The sequence below is a fragment of the Pogona vitticeps genome, chromosome 9 (genome assembly GCF_051106095.1).
Source record: "Pogona vitticeps strain Pit_001003342236 chromosome 9, PviZW2.1, whole genome shotgun sequence".
Classification (NCBI taxonomy): Eukaryota; Metazoa; Chordata; class Lepidosauria; order Squamata; family Agamidae; genus Pogona; species Pogona vitticeps.
Window position 1 is genome coordinate 11,484,259 of NC_135791.1, and position 15,614 is coordinate 11,499,872.

General features: G+C 42.7%; 1 protein-coding gene across 8 annotated transcripts in view; it reads left to right on the forward strand.

The window, feature by feature from the left end:
• The window catches only part of PTPRU (protein tyrosine phosphatase receptor type U), a 464,942-nt gene that overhangs the window by 405,168 nt on the left and 44,160 nt on the right, over positions 1-15,614 (forward strand). For 4 of the 8 annotated variants that reach the window (XM_072979748.2, XM_072979750.2, XM_072979752.2 and 1 more), the window contains 3 exons: positions 1,510-1,645; positions 3,083-3,232; positions 3,875-4,051. In XM_072979748.2, coding sequence (XP_072835849.2) covers positions 1,510-1,645; positions 3,083-3,232; positions 3,875-4,051 — 463 coding nt within the window. The remainder of the gene's footprint in view (positions 1-1,509; positions 1,646-3,082; positions 3,233-3,874; positions 4,052-15,614) is intronic. The other 4 variants (XM_072979749.2, XM_072979751.2, XM_072979754.2 and 1 more) reach the window with 1 other exon arrangement.

Here is a 15,614-nt window from a genome sequence, read left to right on the forward strand (position 1 = left end):
TTGCTTCATCAGTATTCATTCATCAGGGTCAACAAGTGTAATTAGTTTCCCCAGCCTGCAATCATTGATAATCACAGCAAGTGATTCATCAGCCCGAGGAATTCATATACTGGAGTGTTAAAGCTTCAATGGGAAAGGAGGAGAAGTGGTTCCACTTTGCTGCCTTAGGGCTTTTGTTACAAGTTTGATGGATGGGTTCTGTGACACAGGGGAAGTCCAGGGTCAGCCCTATTCTATGAACAAGCCTCCTATAAGAGAGAGGGTTATGGTTTTAAATTGCAAGGTAGCTAATTTTTAAAATGTGAAATTCTAAGTGTTGTGTTGCTCTCTGCATGTATGTGAAAGAGAAGGGATGGAGGGATTTGCCTAAGCCATGTCTTGTACAGTGCAACACTTCTAGAAACACTGCTGCGCTTCAAAACTGAAGATTTTTTTTTGGATTTCAAGCGAGGCATGGTTGCTGGAGAAATCAAAGGAATGGCTTCCTACTGGGTAGTGTCCTGGCACCATTGCTTTTTAACATTTACACAAATGATCAACCAACATTTCCACACTCCAGTTTCATCTATGCTGATGATCTTGCTTTGACAGTCTAGGGGGAAAATTTTGAGACCATCAAGTACCAGCTAACCTCTGCATTAGAAGAACTTTCCTTATAGTATAAAACAGACTGAAGTGTATAGTCTTCAATTTTTTTTTTGCAAAAAACAAAACTGTATATATTTTTCTCATTTTTGAATGCATTCTTCCAATGCAATTTTCAAACTCAGTCTTCATGTCAACAATGGCTACCACCAGGACCTGTTATAATGAAGACCCAACAAATATCTGATCCACCTCATTCTGTGAGATATTAGGCCTTGGCATTTAACCTTCATTAAGTGGGTTGAAATGGGACGTGGTGGCGCTGTGGGCTAAACCGCAGAAGCCTGTGCTGCAGGGTCAGAAGACCAAGCAGTCGTAAGATCGAATCCACGCGACGGAATGAGCGCCCGTTGCTTGTCCCAGCTCCCGCCAACCTAGCGGTTCGAAAGCATGCAAATGCAAGTAGATAAATAGGTACCATCTCGGTGGGAAGGTAAACAGCGTTCCGTGTCTAAATCACACTGGCCATGTGACCACGGAAAGATTGTCTTCGGACAAAACGCTGGCTCTATGGCTTGAAGAGCGGGATGAGCGCCGCCCCCTAGAGTCGGACACGACTGGACAAAAATTGTCAAGGGGAACCTTTACCTTTACTTTTTAAGTGGGTTGAAAAACTAACATTGGATTGGGTTATGAGGTATTTTTCTGACCCTATGGGAATTCACATATAGTGGTATGGTTAGGGTTAAGGCCTGGGTCTTGCATTTTTTGAAGATGTAAAGGTTATTTCCATGGATTGCACTGATAAAGATGGCTTATATTGCGGTTCTAGCTCTTTGTGAGAATTCTGCAACTAAACATGGCTGTGGAGGATGTGGGTTAAGCATCTGCCATTGTGTTTTTCATTTCCACAAATCTCCGTAGTGCTGGCACAGGGAGAACAGGATGCTACATCGTCCTGGATGTGATGCTCGATATGGCTGAGTGTGAGGGCGTTGTGGACATATACAACTGTGTGAAGACACTGTGCTCACGGAGAATCAACATGATCCAGACTGAAGTGAGTTTAGGGTAGGGGGAAATGCCTCTTCCTGGTCCTTATACCCTCTTTTTTGCTTGTCACATTTTGTGTGGTGGTATTTCTGGCATTGTTAACATTGGGGTATTTTAACTGTAGGCTTGGCATACCAAAAATGATGAAACAGCACCTCATCTAATGTCCAAAGTAATGAAGACCCTTTCCAACACCAATCATCTCCTGTTTTTCTGAGCTTTGGCAATTGTGTTTGCATCCACAGTACGCTCCCAAAATACATACAATGGTGCCCCGCATAGCGACGTTAATCTGTTCCAGGATTAACGTCGCTATCCGGAAACGTCGCTATCCGGAACGTAACCCCCCCCCATTCCTATGGGGGGGGAAACTCACCGGTAAGCGAAAATTCCCCATCTGGCCGCCATTTTCGCCGCCTCAGTAAGCGGGGGCAGGGCGCGAAAACGTTGCGGGTGGCCATTTTCTGCACCCGGTGGCCATTTTGGAACCGCCAATCAGCTGTTTTCTAAACATCGCAATGCGATGTTTTGCCACCTAAAACATCGCAATGTGTCGCTATGCAGATTCGTCGTTAAACGGTGCGCTCATTAAGCGAGGCATCACTGTACTAGTTATGCATATATGGAGTAGAACCGGGTGCTAGTAGCTTTGAATGACCACTCCCAGTTTCTCACAATTGGACTGATCAGAGCTTCAATCTAAAGCAGGCTTGTCCAACCTTGGCCCTCCAGATGTTCTTGGACTTCAACTCCCAGAAGCCTTCAGCACCACTTCTGCTGGCCAGCACCACTTCTGCTGGCCAGGATTTCTGGGAGTTGAAGTCCAAGAACATCTGGAGGGCCAAGGTTGGACAAGCCTGATCTAAAGCATCCAGATAGCACCACATTCTAGAATACTGAAGCTCCACCCAAGAAGGTTTGCCTGGAATGGATTCCATTGCCCCCTGTAGGCGCGTTCAGTCTCTTAGCTGCATAGGTGTGAAAGAGCTGTTTGTTGCCAGCTTGTGGTATTGGGTGCTGGTGACAGTGGTAAGAAAGTGCAAATCTGTGGTTTATGGAGGAAGTTTTAAATGATTTTTTTGGCTGTAGGTGTATTATTTTGTTATATTAACTACAGATTGTCTTGATTATTTCTTTTCCTTTTATATTGATTATGATTATTCATCCATTTTTAATTCATAAGGCAAGTCAAGATTTTCTCCAGTTCTTGTGAAACACTGAATAAATGCACCAGTGAAGCTAAGGCTGCAACGTTTAATTTTCCCATCAGTCAGATGAATTGTATTGTTGTAAGTTATGAATGAAATATTAATCTGCTTAGACTTAATTGTTGGTTTGAATTCTGCTGTATGTCACCTCAGAAAAATAGAAGCACATTATAAATGTCTAAAAATGCAGCAATATCATTGTAATGGACATCTGATTTTATTTTCTCTTGCTAAAGGAGCAATATGTATTCATCCATGATGCCATTTTGGAAGCCTGCCTGTGTGGGGAAACCAGCATTCCAATTAGTGAATTCAGGCCCACGTACAAAGAGATGGTCAGGATAGATCCGCAGAGCAACTCATCACAGTTGCGGGAGGAGTTCCAGGTGAGTAAATAAAAGCTGGAGGCTTTCCTGAATGAAAAGAAACTCTTTCTCCAAATTAGCTTCTATTTTAAGTTAGATGGTGATAACAAAAGCCTATCACTAAAAGTTGCAACCCTTGGCATGTAGCTTCAGTGATAATCAGAAACATTCATTGGAGCTGGAATGTCCACTTGTTTGTAGGCAAGACTCTAGCTGCACAACTGGCAAATGTCCAAAGCTTTCTGCAGTATGGAAATGCAGTGATCAGACAACATGTGCCACCTCTTGAATTAGTTACCTCTTATATATTTGTTAAAAGCATAGCGGTCCAGCAAGCAAAGGCAGAAACTCTACCACTTGCACACCTGGAATCATACAGCAGTATTTTAGCTCAACATAAGGCACCTACCTATATCTGGACAAGCCTTCCTTGCTGAATTTCTCTTAGTACATGAAACAGAAAGAAATCAAAGCAGTGGCTCAAAGCTTGTCGCTTCCTCCTTGTAAATCATGTGCTCTGCCAGTGAGCAGTATCCCCTGGATCTTGCTGGGCCTTTAATATAACAAGCCTTATAAAAGAAGAATGTCTGTTACTATAGCTGTAAAATCTGCCCTGTCTATAAGATTATAAAATGCTGCCTAACCTGGTTTCCTTGTGTCCAGCAGACTCTGAATTCTGTAACACCCCACCTGGATGTCGAGGAGTGCAGCATCGCCCTTCTACCACGCAATCGGGAGAAGAATCGTAGTATGGACGTGCTGCCTCCTGACCGGTGCCTCCCCTTCTTGATCTCCATGGACGGAGATAGCAACAACTACATCAATGCGGCCTTAACTGATGTAAGTACCTTCGTTATGTGTTAGAGGCAGGGTGGAGATAGAGGAGTCCAAGTCTGGTTTGATGTATGATATCTGTTGTCAAGGTGATGTGGACCACAAGTTTCCCATCCCTGACCATCACAATAAAGGAATCAAAACTTTTCTCAATAGCTTTTCTCTTTAAACATGGAGAATCAAACCATTCCAAGAGCAAGGTCCATAACAGTTGCACGGCATCAAAAGGCTGGAAAACTAAAGACTTTTTAAAAATTTGAAGGGAAAATTTCCATGAATGAAGAATTTGCAGGAAAGTAACTGCATGAGTTTATATTATCAGTGCACAAGAGTGCAGTGATGCTATTGCGCAACAGAGCAAACCAACATTCTTTAAGGCAATTCTATAAATGGGGGCAGCCCAAACAAAAAATAACTTTGACAGCACCATTGATTGATAACACAAATGTGACACCAACCAAGGGAAAATCGTAGAAGCTGAATCATTTTTTTCATCAGTTAACTACTTCTCTCCCAAATGCAAAACAATTGTCAGACTTGTTTTTCAACAAATGTGGATGGTAAGGAGCAGAAGGGGGTTCTCAACTTTTTTTGGTCATGGCCATAAACACAATATGAAATAAATATAAGCTGAATCAGATTGTGTAAATCACTTAATGACCCTTATAAGGTGGTGTGTGAAGAATTATTTCCAGCCTGTAGCCCCCTTCAAATGTGTCAGGGCCTCCCAGGGGCCATATGGGCACTGTTGGGAATAGCTTCAAGGTGCCCTTTCTTGTTATTGTTAGGACAGAATGTGGAGAAAGAGGTTTCCACTGGCAAAGGTACCAGACTAGGGGGTATTTTAGCTCCCTAGCCGATCAGTCTACACACAGAAAATGCCATATGGAAAACTGGTGTAGATCCAGATAAAGGAGGTGTGATAATTGGTGAAAGGAATATCAACAATAAGCAGATGATGCCTTACTACTGGCAGAAAACAGCATTAACTTTAAACAACTTCTGATGAGGGTACAAGAAATTGGGCAGAAAGACAAGTTATGGGTTTTATAGTAAACCAAGCCTGAACTTTCATTAGATGCTAAACTGAGGCTGTTTTTGGACATGTTATAAGAAGACAAGTTAAAAGGAACTGGGAAAAGAGGAAGATGGGCCCACCTTTGAAGAGTGCTTGGGAACTTCAGGTAGTTCAAAATGCTGCAGATGGACTGGTGACTGACTTGGTTACAGAGAGCATATAACTCCCAGTTACAACAGCTTCACTGGCTATCGGTCCATTTTCAGCCCAATTCAAAGTGCTGTTTATGACCTACAAAGCCCTTTATGGCTTGGTTACCGGCAGTCTGAAGGGCCAGAACTCTATGAGTTCTCTATGGGAACAAAGGAGGCAATTAAGTAAATAAGTGTGATTTGAAGAACCAATATTTAACAGCCTACAGACTACTTTTCTTCTGTTGTTTGAGCATCGATCAGAGAAGAACTCTTGCTTGGTGGTCAGAAATGTGTTCATGTGCAGAGGATCCTGAGTTTGCTGCTATCTCTGTTTTAGAGGATCCAGTGATCCAATGGTGATCATTTCCTGAGATCCTGGAGAATCAATGGCAATCTGGAGCAAATCGTGCTGGGCAAAAGGGACAAAGAGTCTCATCTACAATATACAGCAGCTTCCTTTAAAAAACAAACAAACAAAGCACTCTTCCTCTATTTTTTTTTATGTTGTGCAGTTCAATTTTCAGTTTCTATAAGCTACCCCATTTCTCACTCTCACCTGCCCTTTTAAAAATATATCTCCCCTTTCTTCTCCTTCTTTGCTTACCTAAAGATGACAGCAATGTAAATTCTGTGAGGGCTGGTTGAAGGAGCCTCCATTGCTCTCCCCCACTTTCTCTCCTCTTTCCCCCTTTCTTTTCCAAGCCAGGGGAAATAAAATCCATTATGCGTAGAATTTCTTTTGTAAGTGCACAAGCTGAAATGACACACTGTGTTACTGTAAATACTTCCAACAAAGAGCTGGAGTCTGTGCAGCATCTGAGCGTGAATCTGCCACAGTGTTCTTTTCTCAAAACTCTGTGGCGAGAACTTGAAATAACTGGCAGCAAGGCAGGCAGAGTAGATAAGCTGCATTTATTATATCCTCTTTTCTCTTGTTCCCTCCACACACTCATTATATCAGGAGGTGGGATTGTACTTGTGGGGCATAACCACAGAGATGGGAAATGTCCTTTTCGTGGGCTACAGGTCTCATAATTTTGAGGTTTTGGGGAACCGTTTCTTCCCTGGCTCTGATGTTGCCAAAGCCTGCAAGAACAGTCCTGCTGTGTCCTCATATGGAGTGGGAAGACATGCCTGGTGTGTGTGTGTACAGCACAGATCAGAAAAGTTAGTTTTCTTTTCAGATTGTCATTCTGGCTCCAACAGATGTTGCTTGCTATCTTCTAGATGGAGAACTTAACTCACATCTTCTTCTGTGGCAAATTACATATTCAGCTTTATTCAACAACTTGAATAGAAACTGAGGGAACAGGAAACTGAAGAGGAAGAGGATGGAAGGTTGAGTGATGAGGAGATGAGTGATAGGATGAGGTAAATGGTTATGAAACCACTAGGTCCCAGGAAAATGGCCTGTGACGTGGCTGGCCTCTCTGATGTCCCTGCCAACTCAGGCCTCTCAGAATGCCCACCACATCATTTCACACTCTCGCTGCCACCAATTGTAAAGACCACTTAAGAAGGACAAAGGTTTCCTTCACAACAAAACAGGTTTATTGATAACAAAATAAAATATGAAAATCACAAGTAGCTAATCACGATGTCAATCATTGCTTCTTATTTAATTAATCACAGACTTTCCCTCACTGACTATCCAGGCACACAGGCCTCTAAATAAGCTCTTTCTCCCTCACACACCAGATCTGATCTCTCACACACTCTTCACACCCCTTTTTATTCCAGCTCCTCCCTCTCCAGCATCCTCCTCCGTCACCCCATTGGCTGATGATCCACTGCCCAGCTGTGACGGACAGGTGAGGTTAGGGCTGCCTGTTACATGGCCAAACAGAGGAGAAATTGGCCAGGGATAGCCAATCAAACGAGGCAGCGATGAGCAATGCCTGCTTGCTGCTAGCAGATCTCTATCATGTTATGCAGGTTTGTGATTTTGGACTCCAACTTCCAGAATGCCCAAGGTAACCAGCTGCCGGGGAAATTCTGGGCATTGTGCTTCAAGAACAAAAATCGGTACATCTCTATCTCTTTATAAGAAAGGCAAGACAGTTGCAGAGAAAACCTGAGACAATACAAGATTTTCTATTTGGCTAGCCAGGGACAACTATTTTTTCCAAGCTCCACTTTGCAAGCTGTGTTCACAGAGGAGGACTGTGTGATTAAAACAAACAAACAAAACCACTTGCATAAAAAGCCGCTTGGAGGACGACCAACTGGCAGCTGTTTGCCCCCACCAGAGTTGTATGCCTCAGTTTGTTTTGCTGAAAGTTATTGCCTTCCTTCCAAAAATCAACCCACCCCATTGTCCTTCAAGAGGCCATGTACTATAATCAACACCTTCAAGGGTCAAGTAGCAGCCAGGAAAGGGTGGTTATCAACAGGGAAACAATACAGGGTCTCAATCCAGACTGTGTTCTGTAGCTGATTTTCTTCAAAATAAAGAGCCAGTTTAAGCATGACATGTAGCATTGCCTTTGTGTACTTCACTAGAGAATGAGATAATATGGGATATTTTTTTCATGTGGTATTAAAATGAAGTAGAGATGCAATGTCCTGCCATTCCTTGGTAATGTATGAACAATTTCTTCCTAATTGCTCTCTGGCTTAGAATAGCATTGTATTTAGGCCACTAAGGCAAGAGTCCACAATAATAAAAGCTACTTCTGGACTTGTGCTTTCTGTAGGCCTTTTACTGAGAGAAAATGTATCTATTCTGACTTTCAGATCACATCTTCACTTACAATAGAGTCCATACAGAATGAGCACATTAATGCATGATCCTTTTGTCCCTACCATAAGGCTGGTTATAGTACTTTATGCAAACGAGCAAAAACCACAATGCTACTTTTCAAGTAAAAAAAGCAAAGAAAAGCAGAAGGGCTAAAATAATCAGTGACCTGCTTCAATTAGCTGGAGAGGGGTCAATCTGCTAGGGAAGATCCTTCTGAAAGTGGAGTCAGACATAAAGCTTTGAAAGGAAGCTAAATTACCAGCAATAAAGACTTTTTTCCCTGAGGTTTGTCAAAGATTGGCTTGTAGATGGATTATATGGGAGTGAGCAACGACTTTGGGTTGAGGGAAACTTCTCTTAGCTTGGAGGCCATGGGTTCCTCCAACACTGCTACTTGTGCCCTCCATTTTCACAGCATCTGTTGCACCTCTGAGGCGAAATATTGTCAAAGGCAGTCCTCTGGTAGCATAGAGGCATAGGTGACAGTAGAATGCCTGGTGTGGTTCCATCACTATTTCAGGAAGAGTGGTGACAGAAGAATACGGTTGTCTGTGGAGGAGATGACACAAAATGGTGACTTCCCAGCACACCATTGCCTCTTACTGAGGCGAGAGAGTGTGAATGGAGGGTGGTCTAATAGTAGATATACGTTAGCTTTGGTGAATGCTGCTGAGGTACTCTGGCATGACAGATGCTTTAGAATACCAGATATCTAGAATTATTCTCCTGAAAACTCCCGTTTCTTTTCTTCTGTAAAGCATTGTCACCATCTGGCCAGTTCTGGGAGGGTTTCTGGCTACTGACAGTGCTGGGGTCAGGGCAACAGAGTCTATGCCCACTCAACAGTGGGCAAACATCAGTGAAAACAGCTGCTGAAACTGCCCCTCATCAGATGGCAAGTTCTTGGAGGTTTTGAGGGAGGCATCTCTAACAGCTCTGTTTCCACAGCATGTTGAGTAGACGAAGACTCTCAGCCACTGCCCGAATCCCAGTGCTGCCAGTAGCCTGAAAGCTCCCTAGCACTGGTCAACTGAGAATGCTAGTTGGAACTATATGTCCTGCTTGGATACGAGGAATTGTATTTAAAAAGGGTGTGTCTTGCAAGCAGGTTTGTGCCTGTTTGCAGATAACCCACAGAATAGAGTTGTCTTCTATTTCTCTTTTTCTTGTGTTCTGTAGGAAATAATGGTCCTGTTTTAACTCCAGACCTTAGCTCTTTGCTATGATATGGGGTGCTATGAATTGGAGCCATTACCAATTGCTGGGAACTGAATTTAACTTGGCGATCTAGTAAGACACAAAGGCCAGTACAGACCTAAACAACAGTCTTGCTGAAGTTCTCTAAAAGGGAATAGAGAAGGTTGAGCATAAATCTGTATGACTTTATGTCAGCATGGACAGGATTAGGGGTCAGCAAGCATCCTCACTGTATAACATTTACCATGAAGAAGAAGCTCATGTTGATGGTGGGTTTTAATGATCCAGTATACAGCCTGTAATCTGGTTGTATATTGGATCATTTGTTATTGCAAAAAGGAATGAATTAAATGTATGTTACTTCCAACCTTGGACAAAACCTTTTAATTCCAACTGCAGGCATGAGAGTTGGGTCATATGAGAAAAAGACAAATTGAAAGCGGAGTTAGTGAGATCCTGGGGCTGATGAGGATGGGGGGTGGGTTAAGAATCCTGGGTAACTGGCTCTATAAACCAAATCCACTGTGCCAATTAATCAACTGAGACTTTCGTCTCTGCTGAATACACTGCCTTGGTTTCACAGGCTCACAACCTGCCTTTCTTTCCCAATCAGGTAGCAAATTAGTATCATTTCTTTAATGCAAGTGCACAACTGAGGCATGAAAAAGAATGAGCCTCATCTCTCCATTAAGAAGTAGTACAGGAATTACTCCACTTCGTCTACTATTTAATTAAAAAAAACAAAACGTTGTAAGCGGCTTTTTGGGGAAGACGCAGCCTATTCAGCCAAAGGCTGCCTTCCTCAAATGTGAAAAAGCAAACCCGAATCACCCGGTTTATTGGAGAAGAGAGGAGAGATCTGTAGAAAAAGAAAGAAGAAAGACTACACTAACAGAATTTAAGATAAATCCGAAAAGCTGGGAGACATTTTCCAAGTGCAGAGAACCTATCACTTGAGTCCCTGAGTGTTGTTTCAAGGACTCTTTAAGAAAGCAAAGACCTAAAGGATAAAAGCTCTACAACCCTGAACTGTTTATTCACTCTCTGCAGGTGCCTCTAAAAAGCACTTACTTCCTTTGAGCTGCTAATAAGTCTTTCAAAGGCTTTACCTTGAAGTTCAGGGTCACCTCTTCCCCCCCTACCCCCCACTTTAGGCCACCCTCTCCCATCCTCCAAGCAAATGTGTGTTAGAAGTCAGACCCCGAGGTGTGTGGCTGCCTTTTGTGTGCCTGGCAACTTGGCTTCCCACCCACCCCGAAGCCCCAAGAGATATTACCGGCCAGGCTAAGAGTACAATAGAGAAGAGACGAGAACCACTTTCCATTACTTGCCCTTATTATCCAAAGCGTATAACCTCCTGTGGGAGAAGAAAAAACTGATTTGTTGGGGAGACATTCTGCTACTTGTTCTTAGATCAAAGGCGCCTCTTTCCTGTTCGGAGAAGAGGGCTGCATTTTCTAAAAAAAGATCTGAGAGCAGGCTGTCTATTCACCCAACAGCACCCTCAAACAATTTTAATGGAAAGCTCTCTCTCTCTCTCTCTCTCTCTCTCTCTCTCTCTCTCTCTCTCTCTCTCTCTCTCTGTGCTGTAGACAAGGGCTTCATTGGGAAAGTCCTTTCATATTTCTTGCTTTGCTTGCCTGTCAATTTATTTTGTCACACTCTGTACCTTGCTACAAGCCAAGAATTCAGAGACTACAATAACACTTCAGATCAAAGCTGATAAATAGCTCAAGTATAGTATTGCTCATTTTCATATGCATTCTGTTTCCAGATGTTTGGTGGGAGGGGGTGTGGCACCCACTGACCAAGGAGCTCTCTGTGAACCACACCAGTCTGGAATTCCTTCTTATTCTTTTTCATGGCCTATTCACTTATTTCTCCTTCTTGGGCCTAGACCACACCATCTTCTAGAGCAATGATTCCCAACTTTGAGTAACCCAGTTCTTGGACTGCAATTCCCAGAAGCCTTCACCACCAGCTGTGCAGGCTGGGGTTTCTGGAAACTGCAGCTCAAGGAGACCTGGATTACTCAAGGTTGGGAATCACTGTCCGAGAGAGTTGGAGCAAGCAGAGGTTGGAAGGACAATAACAAAAAATATTGTAACACCATAAGTACTTATGGATTTACTTCACTACAGGAAGTATGAATTATTGTTTAACTTGAGTCCAGGACCAGCTAACCATCCCCCACTGTTCCTAAATTAGGACCCTATATATTCTTTTTTTCTGCAAAAAGAATGAACATTTAGAACACTTCAGGGGAGAGCTTTCTAACATTAAATAACCTACCAGCAGTCGAGAGGAACATGAATAGTCACATGCAAGCCACATAAAATGCAATGAGTTGCATGTTCCCAGATAGTAACAATGATTATTACATTTTGTCTCTACCTTGATAGAACAAGTTCCATTTCTGCAATAATATTTCAGGCATGCAGAGGTTACTTTCCTCTTCCTTGCACTCTTGGAGAGAAAGCAAGTGAACAAGCAGTAAAAACAAGACGTGTTTGTTTGTTTGTTCAGTCGTTTAGTCGTGACCCCATGGACCAGAGCACGCCAGGGCCCTCCTATCTTCCACCGCCTCCCGGAGTTGTGTCAAATTCATGTTGGTTGCTTCGATGACACTGTCCAACCATCTCATCCTCGGTCGTCCCCTTCTCCTCTTGCCTTCACACTTTCCCAACATCAAAGTCTTTTCCAAGGAGTCTTCTCTTCTCATGAGATGGCCAAAGTACTGGAGCCTCAGCTTCAGGATCTGTCCTTCCAATGAGCACTCGGGGTTGATTTCCTTTAGAATTGATAGGTTTGTTCTCTTTGCAGTCCAGGGAACTCTCAAGAGTCTCCTCCAGCACCACAATTCAAAGGCATCAGTTCTTCGGCGGTCAGCTTTCTTTATGGTCCAGCTCTCACTTCCATACAACACTACAGGAAAAACCATCCCTCCATGGATTGCTGCCTTGTCGTGGCGAGGGGGCTTGAGTAACTCAGAGAAGCTATGGGCTATGCTGTGCAGGGCCACCCAAGACGGACAGGTCATAGTGGAGAGTTCTGACTAAACGCAATCCACCTGGGGTAGGAACCGGCAATTCCACTCCAGTATCTTTGCCAAGAATGCCCCATGATCAGAAACAAAAGGCTAAAAACGTAGCAGCTGCAAATGCAGGGGGCACCTACTGGACATTGTAATCAAGGATCTACTGGATGCTAGCCTTGTCATGCACCCAGCTGTGCTCAATCAGTCCTGGCAGAAAGCATGCCCACACCTCTGAGCTCAATGTAATGTGCTGGTATAGACCTACAGTGTCTTGAGATCATGTTGTAACAACCTACTGTTTGTAGATTCTTCTTTGACATCCCCTGTGGAGACTTAAGTTTAGAGATCCCCCAAAGGAGAATGAGGATTGGGCTGACTCTTAAGCAACTATTGCAACCTCATCTGTGTGTAATTGACAATGTACAGACTTAAATATTAATTAAAAAGCCAACATGTGAGTTTGAACATTTGAATACCATGATCCATAACACTTCATCTTTAAATACATTTCACTAGAGTGTGGAGGTCTATGTATGTACCTGTTGAATCCATAAATCCATAAATTGTTTTTACTATTGTAAGCTGCCTTGGGTCCTTCTGAGGAGAAAGGTGGGGTATAAGTATTTTAAATAAATGATAAATAAAATCTGCTGTCTGGATGCTAATTGTGGAAGAAAAATTCCGATGGCTTCTGGCTTCGTTTTGTACAGTTCTTTATTATTAAACATGACTTGGTGTGGATCTGCATGGCCTTTCCAAGTAGAGGATGCTTTCAAACCAAAGGTTGGCCTCTGATGGCTCTTGAAATAAGAGGACTGACTCCCATAAAACAAAACAAATTGCTGGCCGCTCAGGCTGGTCACTGTGTTTTTACCTATGTTGCTGGTTTGTTGTAAAAAAAATTGTTACAGAGAGAACAATGGACATTGTCAGAGTTCCTTGAATGAGCACAAGGTTGGCAAAATTCACCTTTATGGACTCCAATTCCCAGTTGTCATGCTGGCTGGGGACTTCTGGAAGTTGTAGTTTTTACAAGGAATTTTCCAAACTCTTCATAAACATAATAATAAAACGAAACTGTTCTCTCAACTCTGAGCCACAAATGGCAGAACAGCAGGATTTTTAGTGTCTTTGCTCTGTCAGGACTTTTCTCAGAGCAGCCGTGGTAAGCCTGAGCAGGTCAGCTTCCATCTTTTAAAAGCTCATTTTTGATGCTGATCGATGGAGCCAGAATTTCCTGAAATAATATGTGAGGATATGAAAGTTCTGTGATCGATCAGAGATAGCTGTTTCATGCGCTCCAACTGTCACTTGAGGTTTCAATCAACAACTTGCAAACAGGCAGAAGTGATTGAGCCTTTTTTACTGACATGTGTGCATTAATAGGCAAGGGCTTAGTTCAGATTTATGACAGCTGAAAAGTGACCAGCATTCTACCACCTTCGGGTTTGTTTCTAAGTATAGCAAAATACTCCTAGTATTCGAGCTTCATCTTTCCTTCATTTCAGAATGACAAAAGTGGATCTAAAAAAATCTTTTTTATATAACATAGAATGAGGTGGCATAGATAGGCTATGGTGGGTTAAAAAGACCCATTCCATAAAAAAAAGAAGAGGGGTGAGTCCCTCTAAGGTCCACAGAAGTCACTTGAACAGATCTTATTCATTCCTGGCATAGCCTGGATATAATTAGTTTCAAATAGCTCATTAATTGCATTGTTAGCAATTAGTTACTTGTACTTGGTGTTCTTTTTTTCCAGTAACAGAGGTGTAACTGGTGGGGGATTTGGGAGTTGCTATCCAAAAAGTAACTATTCTCTTCTCTCTAGGAAAGTGTGTTGTGTAGAGGCCGGCAACATGTAACAACAGTCAAATGTTTTCCTACAAATTATATTTGAAAAGAGGAAGTAAACAATTAAAATTTAAAAATAGTAGCTATAGCAGTGACTGTTGAGGGTAGCTTGGAAATTTTAAAAAATTCTCTTTTAGTCAAAAAGTAACTTTTAGTTTAAAAGTAACTTTTCAAGCTCCATCATGTATATCAGCCATTCTCAACCATTTTTTTTTTACCATGGCCATAAACACAACATAAAAGAAATATAGGCCAAGTCAGGATTGTATAAATCGCATAATGAACCTTATAAGGTGGTATGCGTTTCCACTCTGTTGCCCCCTCCCAATAGGGCCCCTATTGAGAGTGACTGAGATATAGAGCCTCGTGGCGCAGTGGTTAAAACGCTGTACTGCAGCTAAAACTGTGCTCACGACCTGGGGTTCAAATCCCAGGTAGCCGGCTCAAGGTTGACTCAGCCTTCCATCCTTCCGAGGTCGGTAAAATGAGTACCCAGCTTGCTGGGGGGGCAATGTGTAGCCTTTATAATTAAAATTGTAAACCGCCCGGAGAGTGCTTGTAGCGCTATGGGGCGGTATATAAATCCAATAAATAAATAAATAAAATAAATATACATACGATGCTGAAGAGAGTGTTTAGGCAACGGCAATCCTTAGGCTGTGAGGATCGCTCCTAAATTGTATAAAAGGAAGAGGGAGCAAAGAAACCACCTTTCCGCTTGCTCTTGACCACCCGTGTGCTGTGAGTGATGTGAACCGGTAAAACCAGGCAGGAACTGGCATAGAACTCCTGCAACAGGAGCATCACATGCCCTCCACCCCCTTTTTGTGCCAGACATATTTGTCTTCTCGCTTTCTTGTCCATGTTTTTTATGTTGCTGTTTCCGAAATAAAGTGAGGTCGAAGGTTTTGGTGTTCTGGGCCATATCATCAATCAGTTGTGCATTTACTTTTTTTGGTTTATTTATTAAATTTATACCCCGCCCATCTAGACCAAAGTCTACTCTGGGTGGCTAACAATAATAAACAGAATAAAACCAATATAATAAAATAAAAGCCAACAATAGTAATATAGTTCAAGATGGGGAAAAATATTCAAGGAGGGAAAGCCTGCCAAAAGAGCCAGTCTTCAGTTTGCTATTAAAAACATCCAGCGAGGGAGCCAGACAGATCTCTGAGGGCAGACTGTTCCAAAGGTGAGGGGCCACTGCCGAGAAGGCCCAGTTTCTTGTTCTTTCTCTCCAGGACTCCCTCGGCGTTAGGCCCCTCACCTACCCTTCCTGGCTAGAATGAGTGATTCGGTTAGATCTAGGGGGGAGGAAGTGTTCCGCTAGATATTGAGGTCGTAAACCAGGGCTTTATATGTCATCATTAACATTTTGAAATCAATGTGGAAACGAATGGCCAATGCAAGGCAGCCAAAGTGGGGGAAATACGCTGATATGTTCTCGTCCCACTGAGAAGTCTGGCCGCCGCATTCTGCACCATTTGAAGCTTTAGCAGTAACACTGATATTCCTCCAAAAAAAGA